Source organism: Cuculus canorus, chromosome 2 (genome assembly GCF_017976375.1).
Source record: "Cuculus canorus isolate bCucCan1 chromosome 2, bCucCan1.pri, whole genome shotgun sequence".
Taxonomy (NCBI): Eukaryota; Metazoa; Chordata; class Aves; order Cuculiformes; family Cuculidae; genus Cuculus; species Cuculus canorus.
This window is the reverse complement of record NC_071402.1, coordinates 5,752,552-5,772,645: the sequence shown is the minus strand read 5'-3', so window position 1 is coordinate 5,772,645 and position 20,094 is coordinate 5,752,552. Positions and strand designations below refer to the sequence as shown.

General features: G+C 42.4%; 1 protein-coding gene across 12 annotated transcripts in view; it reads right to left on the bottom strand.

The window, feature by feature from the left end:
- The window catches only part of PTK2 (protein tyrosine kinase 2), a 226,772-nt gene that overhangs the window by 3,909 nt on the left and 202,769 nt on the right, over positions 1 to 20,094 (bottom strand). For all 12 annotated transcript variants that reach the window (XM_054059952.1, XM_054059955.1, XM_054059953.1 and 9 more), the window contains 6 exons: positions 18,431 to 18,562; positions 8,679 to 8,741; positions 6,469 to 6,508; positions 5,659 to 5,765; positions 1,289 to 1,444; positions 338 to 418 (listed from right to left, as the gene is read on the bottom strand). In XM_054059952.1, coding sequence (XP_053915927.1) covers positions 338 to 418; positions 1,289 to 1,444; positions 5,659 to 5,765; positions 6,469 to 6,508; positions 8,679 to 8,741; positions 18,431 to 18,562 — 579 coding nt within the window. The remainder of the gene's footprint in view (positions 1 to 337; positions 419 to 1,288; positions 1,445 to 5,658; positions 5,766 to 6,468; positions 6,509 to 8,678; positions 8,742 to 18,430; positions 18,563 to 20,094) is intronic.

Here is a 20,094-nt window from a genome sequence, read left to right as displayed (position 1 = left end):
ATTCTCTCCAGTAGTTCCTTGTCTGTCTTGAGCTGGGGAGCCCAGAACTGGACACATGACTCCAGATGGGCCCTCACTAGGGCGGAGTAGAGGGGGGAAGAGAACCTTGCTCAACCTGCTGGCCACACTCTTCTTGATTCACTCAGGCTACCATCAGCCTTCTTAGCCACGAGGGCACATTGCTGGCTCAATAACCCAAGAGTTTAAACCACTCAGTGAATCAAAACCTGTGCACGTTGGCGCGTGCAAGCGCCAAACCATGTCCACGTCACTCTCATGGCTGAGGCCAACTTGAACTGTAACAAACTGAACATTGGGTGGGAGGAGCTTTACGTACTTCTCTGTGGGTGCTCGCAGGAAGCACAGGGAGGCTTTCATCTACTGTTGCCAGTAAGGTTCTCAGCGCCAAACCAACCTCCTAAGAAGAAAAAAACAATAAGGAAATAAACTTTAAGAACTAGGAATGAACGGGTGAAAGAACTGTAGGAGTGCAAAATGAAACAGATACACTTAATTCCTTATCTGGATAAAAAAGGGGGTTAGAACATCCCACCTGCAATTCTATGTTTCACCATCAAAACAAGATGCCAAAGGGTTAATTAAAAAAAAAATATTTTTTCTGAGAGAAGTGAAATGCAGAGCAGATGGTGCCCAACTCCAACCCCTGGATAAGCACAGGCAAGATGGCAAATCACAGAATCATAGGATGGTTTGGGTTGGAAGGGACCTTATAAGATCATCCCGTACCAACCCCACTGCCATGGGCAGGAACACGCACTGGATCAGGTTCCTCAAAGCCCCATTCAACCTGGCCTTGGACACCTCCAGGGATGGGGCATCCATGACTTCTCTGGGCAACCTGTGCCAGTGCCTCACCACCCTCACAGGGAAAAAATTCTTCCTAATATCTCATCAAAATCTCCCCCCATTCAGCTTAAAACCATTCCCTCTTGTCCTATTCCTGCACTCCTTGATAACGAGCCTCTCCCAAGCTTCCTGAAAGGCTGCTCTAAGGGCTCCCTTGAACCTTCTCTTCTTCAGGCTGAACTACCCTGACTCTCTCAGCCTCATATGGAGGCTCATATGGATATGGATGAATAAAAGCACCATTTCCCACAACACTGTTAACAGTTTCCAAAGCTCCACCCCTCTGACCACAAGTTACCCCAGACCCCACAAACACAGAAAGCTTTTCTACTTCCTACTTTCCAGAAGGTTTTTCCTCTGGCACTTGCAAAGCCCTCACTCAGGAGAACTGTATCACTGACGTTAGGAGCTGCCTCCGTACCTTCACCATGGGTACGTACTCCTCTGGCGGAGCGGGCTGGATTTTGCTGGACATCTCTATGACTGCTTTCACCAGCCCCGTTACATTCTCATAGACTTTGTCGTTGGAGCGGTCCAGGTTGGCTGTAGGCGGAGGGCTGATCTCCTGCGGCTGAATCTGGAAGCAGGAAAGGGTTGTTTAACTTCTTGTCCCCAGCAGATGGGGCTCAGCAACTTCCCAACCTTCACAGAGTGCAGGGAAGATCTCACATAGGCAACAGCCTCCCTCCCTGCCCTGCTGGGACACCTGTCCTGGATGAGCTCGCTCGCTCCATAGTCAGAAGGAAGTTTCCTTTGGTTCTTCTGACTGAACCAGGTCTGTGAAATGACACTGGGGAACTTTTACCAGGATTTCCCTGAAGGGCTTCCAGTATACCTCCCACAAAAGAGAAGAAAATAAGCTGAGGAATGAGGAGTACAGAGTACTTGACACTCTTAGTAGTTCACTACTGATGGACAAACTCCACTGCTAAGGCAACAGATGTTAGGCCCCTTGTTTCAGAAGTTTTGTGCTCCAAAACAATGTCATAGTACAGAGCTAAAGTACTGATACGGAAAAGGAGAATATTGCAGCACATCTTATTGCTTTGTTAGTGGAAATTCACAGCAAATTAACAAAACTGGTATTACCAGTACAGAAATGCTGAATATTTCCATACAGTTCGCTTCCAATGGATCAGAAAAACTCTAGGAGGTTATAAATCCTGTTGTCCTTACTCAAGCATAACTTCTACTGAGTCAGATCTGTGTACAGTTCAATTCAAGACAGAATGAAATAAAAGCAAGCTTGGAAAACTTCCTCTCTAATGGCTTCAGTATTTCTGCTCCTAGAAAGTAAAACTAAAAGCATCCCCGTTACCTGTAGCTCTTCACCGCTACTGGATGCCCCAGCAACCATTCACAGCAGGAGCAGAGGGTTAGAAAATGGCTTATTTGCTACTGGTGACAGAGCAGATGTCCACCCTTGGAGATGAGATGGCTCCTGACATTTCAGCCCACCACATTGGGCTACTTCCAGTCCTTACATCTGAGCTGTTACTGGTCCTTACAACCGGCCCCAGCTACACAGATGTTTCAGTGGAAGCCTTGGAGATTCTACCCTGATGAAACTACCAAATACTTGGCTGAAATTTTGTCTAAGGAAGGAGCGCAGGATTTAGGGCATGGTGATTCCATTTTGTTACAATTTACTATGTGGGTACTGACAAATTCAATCTAGTGCATTGATTGGAAAATACATTGGGAAAAAGAACACTGTAATCACTTCAATTACCAGGGAAAGGCTGTGATTGCAACCGGTTCCAGCAATTGAGAAGTTAAACAGTCATCTGGCAAAGTCACATGCAAAGACATTTTGGGATAGGGCACGGACACACACGCTCGCGCACTGCTTACCCTCCACGGCTATGGTTGAGCAGAATGTGGGGGGAGGTTAAAGAGATTTACCAAAAGAAGGGAAAAAAGAAAAACAATATTAATAAAACTCAGCAGGAAAAAAAAAAACCCAAAACAAACCCAAACCAAAACATGTGTAGCAATAAGAGACCAGTTAAAAAGCCTGCAACAAAAATGCATCCTCAACAGTGTTGGCATCATTCATGTTAGCTCTGGGTCCGTTGGTTACGGAAGCACTGTGTGCCCACGACCTCCTGTGCACCCGTGGAGGAAGTGGAAGTATTTGCCATGCACCCATGCTTGCTTTTTACTGAACACATGGGGAAGAGATCATGCAAAGCTTGACAGGCTGGCGAGCAAAGTGGTGAATGGAGCAGAGGGCCTCTGCAACAGTGGGAACCAACTTGTCCTGTGCAACCCCAGCCCCACCACGCAACCAATCCAGTCCACAGAAGGTTTAAGAAAATGTTGGGTTCAACTTTCCATGATAGGAAATGTGTGATCATCTAACTGGGAAGTTCTTGTTCACGATGACTAACCTTAAGAACTACCACAAACTCGTTTAGGATGGATTATACCTTATATTCTGGACATGTTTTTTAGGAGGCACGGTGATGTTGGGCTGATGGCTGGGCTTCATGATCTTTGAGGTCTTTTCCAGCCTTCATGATTCCATAGGCAGCCCACTCAATTCCTGCAGCCTGACCTTAACATTTGAAGGGTATGGACATCTGTGTTTCTCACTCAGGTTTCTTTGTCTATGCTCTGCAGATTGTGATGTCAGGAATCTCTCCGTGTGCACTGGCTGACTTTGCCTCAGCAAGTAACACAAACCCATGTATTTCCTGGTTCCTGCCCTAAAGTTTCCTGCAGGCAAGTAACACAATTCCTATTATTTTCATTTGTATTCTGCACAAAAGGGAGACTGAAATGAGCATCTGAAATTGGTGTACAGAAAAGGGAGCCTGAAACAAAACCCAGAAACACCTTCAGTTTAGGGCTGCAGACATTAATAAAGCTGTACACTATTAAAATAATGGGCTGTTTTCCTGAAGGGGCATAAAACAATCCAATTCCAAGAAACTATCGACAGAAAAAACAAAATCAGCTCTCCTTTTCTATCAAAGAAGCTATTTAACACATCAATCTTCTGCACTTGTTCTTAGTGATGACTCTGGCTGCTCAGGTTTGTTTGTTGTCAAAAGGATGTAATTCAGAAAACATTTTTCGAGTTCCAGTGTCAGCATTTAGAAAAGAAATTTTAGAGAAGCTAAGTTTAGTAACACATCTGTTACTGCTTTTTGACATTTTTCTGAGGCTTGGCAGCTTGAAAAGCACTGGCATCAGTTTATAATAAGTAATCCTGCTCAAATTCACCACTGCTGTCTATTTACACTGATTCTTAAATACTCTGATCATGTTAGAACAAGAGAGCAGGAGCGAGACAGGCAGTGGCTGAGCTCAACTTGTGCTAAACACATTGCTTTGAAGGCAAATTGTGAATTCCATGGTCAGTACATGTAGGCCCCTTGCAGGTACTGGAAGGTCACTGTAAGATCTCCTCGGAGCCTTCTCTTCTCCAGGCTGAACAAGGCCAACTCTCTCAGCCTGTCCTCAAATGGGAGGTGCTCCAGCCCTCTGATCATCTTTGTAGCCCTCCTCTGGACCCGTTCCAACAGTTCCATATCCTTCTTATGCTGAGGATTCCAGAACTGGACACAGTACTCCAGATGAGGTCTCACGAGAGAGGAATAGAGAGGCAGAATCACCTCCCTCGCCCTGCTGGAGCACAAACACATCACCTCCTTGGGTGCTACTGATGGCATTGTCTGACAGAATGTGAGCAGCAGCAGGAGTGACTGTGCTTTAATCATAGAATCATAGAATAGTTAGGGTTGGAAGGGACCTTAAAGATCATCTAGTTCCAACCCCCCTGTCATGGGGAGAGACAACCCAATGGTCTGCTCAGTAATACCGCCGTCAGCCCAGCAGACTCTGCGGATGGGTCTCTGTCTGGCTGCAAAGGTCGTGTAATAATAAAACAGCAATGTGCGTAGATCAGCTGCATTTCTGTTAGAGTATTATTGACAGATAATTCCAAATCACTATTACGTGTAGCTGTGGGAAACTGCTAGCTTCACAAATAGCTCCTCTGGTTCCCCATTGGAGGCCCTAAGGTAGCTCAGGTTTCTGTTTCCTGAAGATCAGAAAGGTGAAGGACTCCCAAAGGCAGGGAACAGCACCTAGAGGAACGATTTTAGAAGTACCAAGGAGCAGTGACACTAACTGCAACAGGGAACAAGACACCGTGACTCTCAGTGCCCTGCAGCATCTCTCTGCTAGAAAACTGTAAGGGTTCATTTTTGGCTTTCCTGTCTATTTACTGGAGATGAAACAACACATTAAAAAGTACCTCAATCACAAGTCAGACAGCCCCGATCACACCATTCCACCTCTTTCCCTTGTTTCCCAGTGCTAGTAGGGGCTTAGGACTCTTTGGTGCTGCAGCAAGAGCTTTTTCGAGCACCACAGTTCAGACACGTCTCACTTCTCCATGAGCAAGAAGAAGAGGCTTTGGTACCACTTAAGTAACTGGGAACCCTAGGTGTGCTCCTTCCTGCTTAACAGAGCTGCCAAGCAGCAAGGCTGGGTTCATATGGGAGACCTTGTACGCTCTCCAAACTAGAAATGAGCTCACTTGGGAAAGGTTCTAGGTGAGGAACATGCTGAATCAGAGTAACAGAGGATATGAGCCTAACAATTAACTCCCCACTTCCCTGGAGAGCTGCCAGTCCCTGCTTGCACCATAACAACATTAACATGGGAAGTTCAGTCGCTTTTGCTTTCCACACTCTCTACTTCAGGAAGAGCAAACTATCTCAGAGTGGTAACATTTAGTTTTCTGAAGTGTATTTCACGTGACAGTGAGTGACGTACCTTCACGCCTTCATTGTAGCTGTCCACAGGGCTGTTGAGGCTTGCAAGGCTGCCCAAGTGGCCGGGGGCTCCAGGGCGAGGAGGTTTCTTTGGTGGAGCTGCATGATCTGGATAACAAAACCATTTGCATTTGAGAGGACCAACATATCACATGTATCTGCATGATTTTGGTCTGTCAATACTACAAAGACTGCACGTGCTTTTCTGTACTAGCAGAGGAGATGGACATCTTTGAATGCCTTAGCATAAACCCATTGTAATTTCTGTTTCTGCTGAAGAAATGCAGACAGAAAAGGCTGTGAAATTCAACAAGTTTTCCTGCAATTATGAGAATGTGTCTGTTTCAGCAAGATACTTTGAAGATCCCTTCATACAGCAACTGCTGCTCATCTCAGGACACCTACCCAGACCTGAGAGGTACTCCCACACATGCTCCGTATGTCTGGGAAGATCAGACTTCTTCATGGCAGAAACTCTGGGTGTGATTCACTTTGAGACTGAGAAACCTAAATTTAGGCATCTACATTTGTTCTACATGTCTCAACTCTGCAAATGGTGAAGTCTTACAGAATGACTCAGCTTCCTCAAGACACATCCCGCCTTTGGACAAAACACTTTCACGGCTTTGCTGACTGCATCACCGGGGACTGCATGAGGAATTTAAACACATAGTGCATGGAAACACCTAAGTGTAGTTATCTGGAACGGAATCTATCCCTTGTATGAAAATACTGCCATAGATCTTTTTTCACTGCTGCTGCTGGAAGACATAAACGATTCAGGATAATAGTATATGAACTTACTGCTTACCTGGTTTACCCACAGGCTGATAGATGTGCTGGTTACCAGCCTACAAAGTAAAATAGAATAAAATATACATTTAGGCTTGTTATTACACCGCTTTCAACTTTCATCAGCAAAATCTCAACCACTGAGAGTGGCCCAACACTTCAAATTAAATCCCTATTCACCGTCATTAGCTCAGTTCCCACCTACAAATAATTTATTAACACAAAGAAATACTTTTCACTTCTTCTGTATTGCTCACAACAGCCCTGGCCCCCACACTACAGTTTAGCCTCACACCAAATCTGACCTGTTCTGTACTTCACACACCACAACAGCCCCAAAACACTTTTACTTCCAGAAAAGCGCATATTAGAAGCATACATTCAAAAGAATGTTCTCAAAATTAAACAGCCACATGCTCATCACTTAGAAACTACTAAAATGTGTGTGGTAACTTTTCATTTGTACCACCACATCCAAGAACAGGGTCATGTATGACTCCTCCTCCCTCCCAGTGTTCATGAACTGCTCAGATACTGCTGCTGTCAGCAGGAATCAGAGCTGTTGTGCTTTCTGCTCCCATTCCAACTACAATTATTCAAATAAAAAGACACTTTGTGGGGAAGATGTAAATGATATCTCAGTGAATTGGATTCTGCCCTCACCACTGTCACAGAAATCGGTGTTACACAGGACAATTATTTAATCGTAGTTCTAGAAATGACTACTGTCTATTTCTCATCCTCCCAATGAGAAATCGAGATTGACTCACAGAAGCATTAGACATTTCCCATTCCAAATGGAGTCAGAGTTATGTTCTGAATGTATTAAGAACCATAAAAATGCAAAATCAAATTGTGGAACTAGAATGTCATTACAAGGAATCACAGTCTCCTCTAAAACTTATTTTGTCAATAATCACTATGTGTTTTCTTCACACTCTTTCACATGGGGTGGGAAATTGTACTACCTTGTCTGGGAAGATGGAACTTCCCCTGCCAGCAGTCTGGGAACTGGGTGCTGTATTTTTCATTCTAACCCTAGGCATTCATGCTGAAAACAAGCAGCAGCCAGAGAAACCAGCTGGCTGCAAGCAGGTGTAATGTAAACCCATTGCCACTGACAGCCACCTGAATCAAACCTCTGACGTGACTTTGGGATCTTCAGGTTATCTCAAAGCATCTTCATGAATAGCACAAAATGCAGCGAAAATTTGCTTTTAGATAAAGATGCAACAATAACAACAAAGACAATATTAGGACAATGAACAGACAATAACTATGAGTCTTCTCCAATTTAATGGCAAAAATCTTAGCAGCTTCCAGATGTAAACGTCCCTAGAGATCACGCTGTGGTGTGTCACTACCACACTCATCCATGAGTGCACTTTGGCTGCAAATGTAAGAAGAGTCCCTGAATTCTTAGGTAGTGAAGAAATACTGAAGCCAAACTAGGAGTTCACAACTGCATCTCAAATGAACTCAGAAACTGAATTGAAAATACGAACTTTAAATACTTTAAAGGTGATCCCTGGAGACAAACAACAGACGAAGCATCATGTTTCCACCACTAACAGTCTCTAGCTTAACCCCCCTCCTTTCGATCAGTATGATTCAGAGATTCCAAGGGCAATTAAACAATTGGAGAGGCATTTCTAGTTAAACAGACAGGAGTTAAGCCAGTAAGTCAGAATACCACAGCAGCAGCTGTTGTCTGGCAACACAAGAATGGCTCTGGGGTTCAGGCCATTTGTTTCAGAACGGATCATTTACCCCAAGCTGATTTCTGGGTAATACAACAGAAACATTTACATTCCTTGTAAGAAAATCCTTCAGATATTTAAACAACTGCAAAAGTTATTTTAATCCTGCTTCCTGTTTACAGAACTTTTAGAAATCTACCCATATTTTAGAATAAAAGGCCACATGAATAGCACATGGGCATTTAAAAATTATTTCAACATATTTGTGGGGTATTCATTTCAACTGCAGCTTCAAAGGGAAAAAAAATAACCAAACCCCAAATCTCCCAAACTGCTGCATGAACAAGTTTGCCACGGCTGCTGTTCCCACAGAAGCTGAGCCTCTTGGAAAGTTGTAGAACCATTTAATAGTAGTGGAAACATTTAGCAAAACCTTTAAATCATCTCCCATCATCAAGACAGCGTACAACATGTTCTACCAGGAAAGCAGAGAAAGAGCTGGGGGAGGAAAGCTCCCCCACACACTTACGGGGCCCTGGAGACCTCCATCCTCTCGGTCGATACTGCTTCTGGAGAGCCGCACGTCGGGTTTCTACAACAAAAAATGCAAAATTTCATTTCATGCTCTGCTTACCGAGTCCTGTGACCTAGGCTTGAAATCATTTTAAAGACAGGAAAACGCTGTTAACAATCTACACTGACAAATACAGATGTCATTTCATTTCAGCCTCTACACCCCTGCTGCTGCAACTGCAGCTACCGAAACTCCTGGCAGCCTCCAAATGCTGCTCAGCACCCATATAAAAAAGCTGTTAAAAATATTGAGAGTACCGTTTCCCTAAGACAACATTGGAAAACCTGCATTTTAGTTTTCTCAAAGGCAGCAAAAGCTGATTTTTTTGGAAAAAAACCCAAAACTGTCTGCTTCCCAATGAAGGGACGAGAAACGCTGCACATTCATTCCCGCTTCCTGCCTGCGGATGGCTTATATGTCCTTGGCTCCCTCGCCAAGCCTGCAAACGGGGCCAATTACTGGAGCTCTTTAAACACTGCATTTGGATACAGAAAGCTAATAAAGACATCCAGCTGCGCTATTCTCCCGATACAAGCGGCAAACAAATTAATTTCTATTTTATATATTTTAAGCAAGATACAGGAACCTGATGCTTTGTTGTTTTAAAAAGTAAAACCAAGACTGGCCCAATTTTTTGATGTACAAACCGGTCGCTTGTCTCATCTCCCTGGTAAATCTAGGTATGTTAATTCTTCAAGGACGACTGTAAGTACAGGGAAAGCCAAACAAAGAGCAGAGCTGAAATGAAGGTTAGCCCTGATACAAGTTCAGCAAAATGAAGGTGCTTTCCTAGTGCGCTCATTTGGGCACAAGACATTACAGGGTTTCTCAGACTCTCCAATTCACTCTCCTATTGGACTCAGGCTTTCCTCTCTTCAGAAAATGGATAAAATGCACATCTGCACCAGTTTAAATACAACTTATTTCCTATGTCTGTACAGATAAATACATAAAATAGACACACACGGAATGAGAATGTTTTTTTTTTATTTAGAGAACTGCAGGTACGTGACTATTAGCAGTAACTAAACTGACCGCAAGAACAGATAGGTGTTCTTTCACAGTCAGTTTAGGGGACAAATATATCTGTCTCTTAGAATCCTAGAATGTTTTGGTTTGGAAGGGACCTTAAAGATCAGCCAGTTCCTACTCCCAGACCCCTGTCCTTTGTTTCTAAAAGCACTAAAGAATAACACTGACTCACATGTGCTGCTAAATGACCCTAAAAAGCCAGCGAGGCAGACAGAACTTGCAAAGATACTGATCTTTTATCATTAAAAATACTCCAGTTGTGCTGGTAGTCTGTCAGAAGGGCTTAAACTTTGGATTTTCATTCAGCCTTCTGCAGACTGAGGCACAGCCAGAGACAGTCACTGCCTGAAAGAACATGCAGATTAAAAATAGACAACTCATGCTAGACAGGGAAATATTTAACTCCATCTTAAACATGAAGAACTGAAGCAGACATAAGCAAGCAACTTCCCAGTGTATATCCGGGAATGTCAGGATGAAACCTACAGTTAACGAACCTCCAGTTAATTTTATTTATTGTGAAAAAGGAATTTTTTTCTGATTAAAGTCTCATTTGATATGGGCATGCCACATACTTCATTAGATATCAAGTAACTCATGATTCTCCTTATACTTTCAAGCAAATAGCTGTCTTTGTTTGTCTAAGCATGACTAACTGCACTTCTATTACAATGATGTTTGCAATTTGCCTTTGTTTCTAGTCAGGGAAGCGCCCGAAGTCTTTGGAAACAGTCAAACTATTTTATCATGGGAGGCTTTAACCTTCTTTGCACTTTTAACAATTTATTAGTCCAGAAATGCACCCTAAACCAGACTCAGAAACAACGAAACATTGAGCATTTAAAGATCCAGAAGCTAAAAAAAAACCTCATTAGACCAAATAACACATTTGACTTTCTAGTATTATGAGAAGAAAGTTAATTTAACAGATATCACAATGCCAGAGGGTCCCTGCGCAGCTGGCAGCTACACAACGCACCTGTCTGATCTCCATATTTAAGTCTTAGAAATAAGGACCAAAAACCTTTCATGCTACATAAACAAAAGTCCTTTCAACTTCCTTTCCCTTTCAAACATTTTCCTCCTCCTGCCCCACAGAAAGAACAGAACAACAGAAAAATATTCAATACCCTTTTGTGTCCAGTGACTAAGAGGAGGCTCAAATATATTCCTAGTGACTTGACTGTTTTCTAATGAATTCCAACAACTCCCGTTCTAGTAAACAATATTCTCATTTATCCATTTGTTTAGCTGTGAAAAATTCAAAAGACAAACTAAAGGTAATATCTAAGATCAAATTCCCATTGTATTTTTAAATAGGATTTAGCAGCAATTATTCTTCTACAACTCTAGAAAGCTCTCATAGTGCTGACATTCCACAGCGACGCATTGCTAAATTTTTGATATCAAGATCCTTCAGCTGTGTTTAATGCAACATTCTTTGGCTCAAAAATAAGCCTTACAGCCTTCTTCGCACTGAGGATGGTGAGGCACTGGCACAGGTTGCCCAGGGAAGCCGTAGCTGTGCCCTCTCTGGAAGTGTTCAAAGCCAGGTTGATGGGACCTTGGGCGGCCTGATCCAGTGGGAGGTGTACCTGCCCATGGCAGAGTGTTGGAACTAGATGATCCTTAAGGTCCCATCCAATGCAAAGCATTCTATGATTCTATGATAAGCGATCTGTTCTCTACTTTACACATCACAGCAGCCCCAAAACACATCTTCCTATTTTTCCAGTCCCTGCTGTGGCCTTGCATCTTCATGGCAGCCCTTCCAACAACCATAGAGACTACTTCAAATCACAGACTAAGGTTGGAAAAGACTATAAGGTCATCAAGTCCAACCATAAATGATCCTCCTCTCCAGGTCTAACTGGGTGTTCTGTTAGACACACAGAACTTCTTGGCTGGATGGCGAACAAACCCTTCTGAGAGGCAGCTAAAGGGGCTGGAAACCGGTGGGTGCCGGGGTGTATTCAGCATGAACGTGCTTATGGAGAACATTTCTGGCACTTGCTGGAGCACAACTGTTTTGAGGGTGTGTATACAACAGGGAGATGAGTTGAAGGAGCGAAAATCTCCAAGACATCCATCCACTTGGTTGTGAAGCTGCCAAGTTGAATGCAGCCAGTAAGAGTATACGCCTAGAACAGGTTGCCTACAGGAAAGCTGGGGAGAGGCTCTTCATCAGGGAGTGAAGGGATAAGACGAGGGGAGTGGTTTTAAGCTGAAAGAGGGGAGATTTAGATGAGATATTAGGAAGAATTTTTTTTCCCGTGAGGGTGATGAGGCACTGGAACAAGTTGCCCAGAGAAGTCGCGGACGCGTCTTCCCTGAAGGTGACCAAGGCCAGGTTGGATGGGGCTTTGAGCAACGTGATCCAGTGGGAGGTGTCACTGCCCATGGCAGTGGGGATGGAACTGGATGATCTTTAAGGTCCCTTCTGATCCCAACCGCTCTGTGAATCTATGATATGATTTCATAACACTCCTGTACTAAATTAAAAGTCAAGTTTAAGCAAAGTCTTTTCCACTTACCATTATATTCATTACAGACACTTATATTTCGGGGGGATCTATATTTTATGAAATACTTATCTTGGAGAGAATCAAGGCCCTTGAAAAGTAATTCATAATTATTCTAATAAATAGACTGCTATCAGAAACCTTTGGAAGGGCTATGTGGACTTTTCAGACAGGATGCATATGTTGACAAAGTGGAACATAATCTACTTTATTTCCAGTATTTCTGGTCCCTCACTAATAAAAGAACATGTAAGTCTCGGTATTCTCAGGACATGCCAAACTGTAATGTCTTGGTGGGATTTTCTCAGGCTAAAAATTAAAATCTTATTTTAGCATCAGTTCACATCAATTATAGTTGAATTGCAGTTCTCAGTGTCAAAATAGGACAAAACCACAACTATGTGGGAATTTCAGCAAAAACAAACCCAAACACGATAAGGAAACTATGTGAGTTATTTCTTCTTAACCTATCACAGGAGAGGACTATAAATTTCTTAGCACAACACTGCCCTGGCTGTTGAGGAATTACTAAAAGGTATACATATATTACTAAAAGATATACATATATTACTAGAAGATATACACATATATATTTATTTTACACAATTTAAACCAATGCTGCATACCATAAAAATACCAACAAAAGAAAGCTCCAAACTGAAAACTAAATATAAATGAGGAAGTAGGTAATTAAACAGGCCTCAAGGAAGAAAAGCATTCTGCAAAACGTTCAGAGATAGTGAGCAACAGTGCCAAAAGCTACAGCACAAAATTCACTAACTTCACTACACTGCTGAACTCAGAAAATCACGTCAAAAGGACACAAAACGACACAGCTGCTTTCCCATAACTTCTGTGAAGCAAACTAATTCACTGCCAGTTCAGCAGGCTCTCTCATGGCACCACCACTGCTCTTCTATCTGTGGTTACAGACGATTCTTCCTTTGGGTCAAACTCTCTATTTTAATACCTAGAGCAGGTTGCCTACAGGAAAGCTGGGGAGGGGCTCTTTATCAGGGAGTGAAGGGACAAGATGGCAGGAGTGGTTTTAAGCTGAAAGAGAGGAGATTTAGATTAGATATTAGGAAGAATTTTTTTCCTATGAGGGCGGTGAGGCACTGGCACAAGTTACCCAGAGAAGTCATGGATGCCCCATCCCTGGAGGTGTTCAAGGCCAGGTTGGATGAGGCTTTGAGCAACCTGATCTAGTGGGAGTTGTCCCTGCCAATCGCAGGGGAGGTTTAAACTGGGTGGTCTTTAAGGTCCCTTCCAACCCAGACCATTCTATGAGAAAGTGCTACATGAGAATTTCTTTAATTTCTTGTTATTCTGCTTGTCTGCTGTGGTCTAAACATCACAGGGTATAAATGATGAATAAAGAATCCATTCCTCAGGACTGCAGCACCTAACAAACCCTAATAGTAAGATTCCTTTTGCAGAAGGCCAAGCAGACATCCACTCATTTGGTGCAATGTGTTTGTACTGCAACCATCTCACCATCTCCACGTGCAGATGTCCTGGACACAAACTACCTTCTACAGTTACCCGTATCAAGCTTTAAGTGCAGTAAATATTCTGTCTTGGCTTCAACTTCCTCAAAAATAATTCCGATATTTCTGTCCTCCTTCCTGGAGATTCCAGTATCTGAAGCAACAGTATCAAGGGAGCCTGAATGGCTTTCCTACCCATCTAATAATTTTTGGCTTTAGTTAAAAATCTCCTTCTAACCTCTAGCCACATCCAAAATCTTTATCAAAGTGATGCCTGGTGGTGCACCAGCCTTTCTGGTCTCCCTACTACCTGAATGGAGATCTCCATGCAAAGGAGACTCAGATGTATAGGAATTTGCCATACCCACCAAATCCCCCAACCTAGAAAATTGTTATTTCGAATTTCTATTTCTCCTACAAGAGAGACAAGAAGTGTAGAAGCCTTTTCAATTTCCCTTGATGCTACATTAATGGTTGGACTTGATGATTTTAAGGTCTTTTCCAACCTGAACAATTCTGTGTTGTCTGTGAAAGCCCACAGGCTTAAACAGTGCTGATTAAAGCTACCAGACCAGTGTGTGACATCTCTCTATGAGGAGGTGGGAAGGAGTGGCAGTCCTTTGAAAAAAGTACCCCAAAATCACCCCCCTCCAATTCTCTTCTCACCTTCCAATGGATTTATTTGGTACAATTTCAAATGAAACACTTCTTAACCCTTCAGTGTTTACACAAGAGATTTATTTTCATTCACGTGATTCCCATGAAGAGGGATCTATTTGTTTTGAATTTCAGAATTCTGGATTTTGCTAAGGCTGCAGCTTGCAAACAACATTTCTCTTTCAAGTACTGACTAGTCACACGTTCTCACAGGACCAGTTTGAGGCAAAGTGCTTACACAGATAACAACCCCTCTGAAGACTGGCAAATTTCCCTTTCAATGCCACTGCAAATGAATTCTTCATCTGGGGTGTCTCTTCTAGCAGACACAGCATCACTGCTGTTTATACTTGTACTAACATGCTTTGAGTTGTATTTTTTCCCCTGTAGAAGCAGCAACAAATTTCAAGTCATGAGCAAGTTGGCGTCACTCTAGGGAAACAAAAATTGTACTAACAGAAACCCCATTGAGGATTTTTCTTCTTGTGGCAGTGTCTTGCACGAAGTGATTTGCTGTTGCTCCCCTGTGAGTTCAATTCTCAGCAGTAGAAGTGAGATATACAGTAGGAGCATGAAGACTGTGTAAACAGAGCAGCTTTGGCAAGTTCTAACTGAGAACACAGCGTGGTATAAATACAGAAGTTCAAAATTAAAATCTGGCTCTACTCTCTCCATTGTTCTCTGTGCTTCAAAGGAAAAATATTCTTCTCAAACCTGCCTGTAGCAGACAAGGAAGAGCCATGCTTCAGCAAAACAAGTTCACCAAAACCTAGAGGTTAGTGCTGAAAGGCACTAAAGCAAGTGAGAGACACAACATCAATTTGGAAAAAACCAAGTTACTTATTTCCCCTAAATCTCTTCTCTCAAGGGAAGAAATGTCACTAGGCACTCACTAGAGAACACAGGCAAGAAGCATGTGCACGTAATGTGGATTATTTCTACACTGGACCTCCAAGAGTGATTCCTCATAGTGATTTCTTCTTTAATTTCTTCAGAGGTAAACCTAGAAAACCACATTTTCCTTCCAAGAAACACCCATCTATAAAATAAGGATTCCTGACAGACATCCTGCAACAGGTTCAAATATACCCTGGGGCTATCATGAGCTTGTTTAGCTCTTGACAGAGCGTATAAATCTGTAAGAGGTGTTCAAGTACAAACCCTGAAGTCTGTATAGGCAAAATGTCAGTGTGGAATTGAAGTCTCTTATGGATTCCAATGCCTCATTTTGGCCATTTACGTTCACAGAATCATAGAATGTTTTGGGTTGGAAGGGACCTTAGAGATCATCCAGTTCCAACTCCTGTGCCATGGGCAGGGACACCTTCCACCGGATCAGGTTGCTCAAAGCCTCATCCAGCCTGGTCTTGAACGCCTCCAGGGATGGGGCAGCCACAACTTCTCTGGGCAACCTGTGCCAGTGTCTCACCACTATCACAGGGAAAAAATTCTTCCTAATATCTAATCTAAATCTCTCCTCTTTCAACTTAAAACCATTCCTCCTTGCTCTATCCCTGCACTCCTTGATAAAGAGCCCCTCCCCAGCTTTTCTGTAGCCTGCTTAAAGTACTGGGAGGCTGCTCTAAGGTCCCCCTGGAGCCTTCTCTTCTCTAGGCTGAACAACCTCAACTCTCTCAGCTTGTCCTCACAGGGGAAGTGCTTCAGCCCTCTGATCAACTTTGTGGCCCCCTCTGAACTTGCCCTGGCACCTCCATGTCCTTCTTGTGCGAAGGACTAAGTATTGAATGCAGGACTCCAGGTAGGGTCTCATGAGAGCAGAGTAGAGGGGGAGAATCACCTCTCTTGATCTGTTGGTTACACTTCTTTTCACGCAGTAGTAAGTTCATGCTTACTTCCACTCAAATTTTCTCTTTTTTTTTTTTTTTACTTTTTAACCCTCTAAGGGTTTACTTCAACCCAATCCAGCTCTGGAAAAGCTGCAGAGCTGTACAACTTGCTCACAAGTCCATCAGAACTATTTCTCCTTTGAGTAAGGGGTGGCAATAGAGTTGGTGTCTCCTCACAATAAAAACTAACAGATTATGTAAAGACAGTAAATATTTTTCCAAATGCATGCAAAGATTGTATTACAAATCAAAATAAAAATCAACAAGTTCTCCCCAGAAATTTGTGGAGAGTAAACAGCTTAATGGTCCAAAGGCTGAATCAAAGCAGAATAACAAACACTGCAAATAACTGTCATCTACCCTGCAGAAAAAGGTAATAAGATTCAGAAAGAGTTCTGCAGAAGCTTTCCACACAATCTGGTGTTATCACCGGAAATCACAATGCCTCATTCACAATAAACACATTAATGCCTCAAAAAGTTCTTGACAATCCTGAAAGTTCCAACCCACAATGGATCAGTTTGACCTCCTGGGCTTGTGAAAGTCACAAACAAGTGATGCCACTCAAGAATGGAAAAGCTAATGCCTAAATTAGGGAAGAATATTTCCTTTCCCCTCCCTCTCCTCAGCTTGTAATAAATCGGACAAAGGAATCTGGGTACAGTGGTTTCTTTAAGGTCAATCCAATGTCAAAACACACATTCCCAACTGCACTTACAAGGAAACCAGCCAAAAGCAAGCTTCAACATCCTTTAATCGAAAGCAATGTCTTAACTCCAGTGCAATCTGAATTTTGGCTAGAACATGTTCTGGTTGTGGGGGCATCTATCAATAGCTCTCAAGAGTCAGTAGATATTTATCCTACCTTGGTTGTCTTCACAGCCATCAGCTGTTCTGAATACCAAACATAACTAAGCCCCCGAGAGAGGTAAGAGACTATGCCTCCTCCAGAGACTAAGATAATTCAACTGACAAGGAATACAGTCTTGGTAATATTGTCTATACAGAAGATCTGCCCTCCACTCCCACCCCCCGACTTCCTGTAGAATACAGCATAAGTTTGTATTTTCAAGGGACTCCATGTCCTGGCTTAAAGACCCCTAAATGGCAGTTTCAAGTTTCACGAGACAATCATGACCAGAAGTTTTGGTGTCTAAAATAAAAATAATTAACCCACACAACCGAGATTTTCTTGGAGACCAGCTCTAGACAGTGCACAGAACTCTTAGAGAAACCACAGATCACTGTCATCATCTGCTTTCAACAGACAGCATATTTATTCAAACCTACCTCCTGTAACAAACCTAAGGCACCTTATACATGTGTGCTTTGTGATTACATACAACGTAAAAGGCTTCCAAACCAAAACATTCCTTGAAATATGCATAAGACCAAGGATGTCGATGTTTGCCCCAACCCCATACCACACTGCTGTAAATGATCCATCTGCCAAGTGGGGATCATGCACCCATAGGCTTCCCAGCTTGAGCCTGTACCGACTAACACGCTACTACCATCTTCTGCTGCAAGAATTTTAACACACAAACTCAATTTTCACAACTGGGAAGCCAAAGCCAAACTAAAAACCACACACCAGTGGCACTGACAACACGGAAACAGGGAACTGCAGAGAAAAAGCAACAGAAGATCCCATTACCAATGCATTTCTTCTTCCATCTCCAGGTGACATTCAGAGCCTTGTTCCCCAACTTGCAGAGCATTTACTAAAATTATTTCTTCACACTAACGTGTCTCATTATTCCTCCAGCGCAAGACTGCTTACAACTCTTAGTACAGTCACGGCTGTTAGATGGTCAATGGCTATCTCTTTTTTAGGTATAGGGTATATACAGATCTATCTCCTTCAGAACAAACAGGCAATCTCCAGATTGGCACAGAATTAGACTCAGAACTTCCCACATAAATACTCCATTGGATAAACTGAGACTGACTAAAAAATCCAGCTGTTCAAGGTATTTGTAATACAAGACTCACTAACTGAACACTGAATTTAAAAATCATTGCCAAACCTACATTTGGTAGTGACTCCTATGTTCAGTAAATGCTCTCATTTCAAAGAAGTGATCAATTTTACCAAGCTGCAAAGAAAGATGAAAAATCATAATGAATTAGGAAGTGCTATGAAACAAAGGATTTACCAGGAATCGTTCCTCTTTTTCAAGCCAGCGCTGGTCTTCTTCCATCTCCTGTTGTTGTCGTATCAATCTCTCCTCCATGAGATGTGTGGGTAGAACCTGGCCCATTCCCCGTATGTCCAAAGTGCCTGAATCCTACAAAACAGAGTACGTTTATTAAGTGTCACAACTTAAAATCTGCATAAACAGCTGCAAAAATCTACTACAGATTGTAAAAGAATAGATTTTTAAAAACCCAAATGTACAAGAGCAGTCAAGCAGTGTCCCTTCAACTCCTTATAAACTGAAGTAGACCATGAGAAGAAACTCTTTCCAACTACAAACATTTCATCTGCCTTGCTCCTAATCACTGAAACTGAAGAGATTTGAAAAATTCTGTTCTGTTTTTCAGTAATGTCGTCACTTCATATATTGCACTTCATTTAAGCTGGACAACAACAGATTTAACAATTTTATTTTCTTGATCTTGAGCAATAATGTAACGATCCAGTTGTTAAAAGCTGCAAGACACATTTTTTTCTCCAAACAAACACACTCTTCAGTTTTAGCTGACACTTGCAAAGCACATCACAAAAACATTTTTAATAAGTTTTGAATAAGTTTTTATGCACATCTTAAGCTTACAGTACTGAATATACCATATCCCAACGCTGCCTGGAAATCATTAGCAAGCAGCGTATAGATTAGTATTTTTCAAGAAGCCAAGGGGAGCTTGCTAACACACTTCACTGAGCTTGGTTTTAGGTAACCAACTTTCCAAGGCTTTATGAGAAATTTGGCTGTAACTTCTTATTACCACACTTGCAAAGCATCCATATGCACCCACCAACACTTTATTCAAGTATGACATAGTTAAGACCGAGTTGTTTCTACAGTCAATTAACTACAGGGACGTTGTAGTACTTGGGACTGCAGCCCTCAACTATACACGGCGTGAGCAACAAGAGCACAACAGCAGCAAGTCAACATACGGCCAAATCGACCAAGAGTAAGAGTGGAGGCAAATTTAAGAATCATCGAATCATAGAATAGTTAAGGTTGGAAGGGATCTTAAAGATCACCCAGTTCCAACCCCCTTGCCATGAACAGGGACACCTCCCACTGGACGAGGCTGCCCAAGGCCCCATCCAACGTGGCCTTGAACAGCTCCAGGGACGGAGCAGCCACAACTTCCCTAGGCAACCTGTTCGAAGGTACCACTTTCATAGTGAAGACTTAGACACCTTGTTTGCATTAACAGTGAAGCCTTAGTTATCACATCAATGTTTATCAGAGGCATGGAGAATAGAGTGCTGGCTAGAGAGGAAACAGATTTAAGACAGAAGCTGCACAAATTGAAACTTTGTGGGAGGATGAAATGGAACAAAAAATGTATAAAATGCTGGAGGAGAACAGAAGAAAAAATGACAGAAGGTTAAAGAAGGAATCAATGTGATGTTTCTTGCAGTAGCTTTGTGCAAGCTCTTTTCTAGGCTGAAAAGCACCTAGCTGGAGTACAACTCAAAACAGTTTTGCAGACTATTTCATTTTCTGTCTGGATAAGTTACGGAAAAGCTGTGCTGGTTATTTCCCATGAGAGGTATTTTTAAACACTGATGATATTACATAGTTTACATGAACGTTCCCATTACTATTAACAGCAATAAGTTTCAGTACAGCCTTTTAAC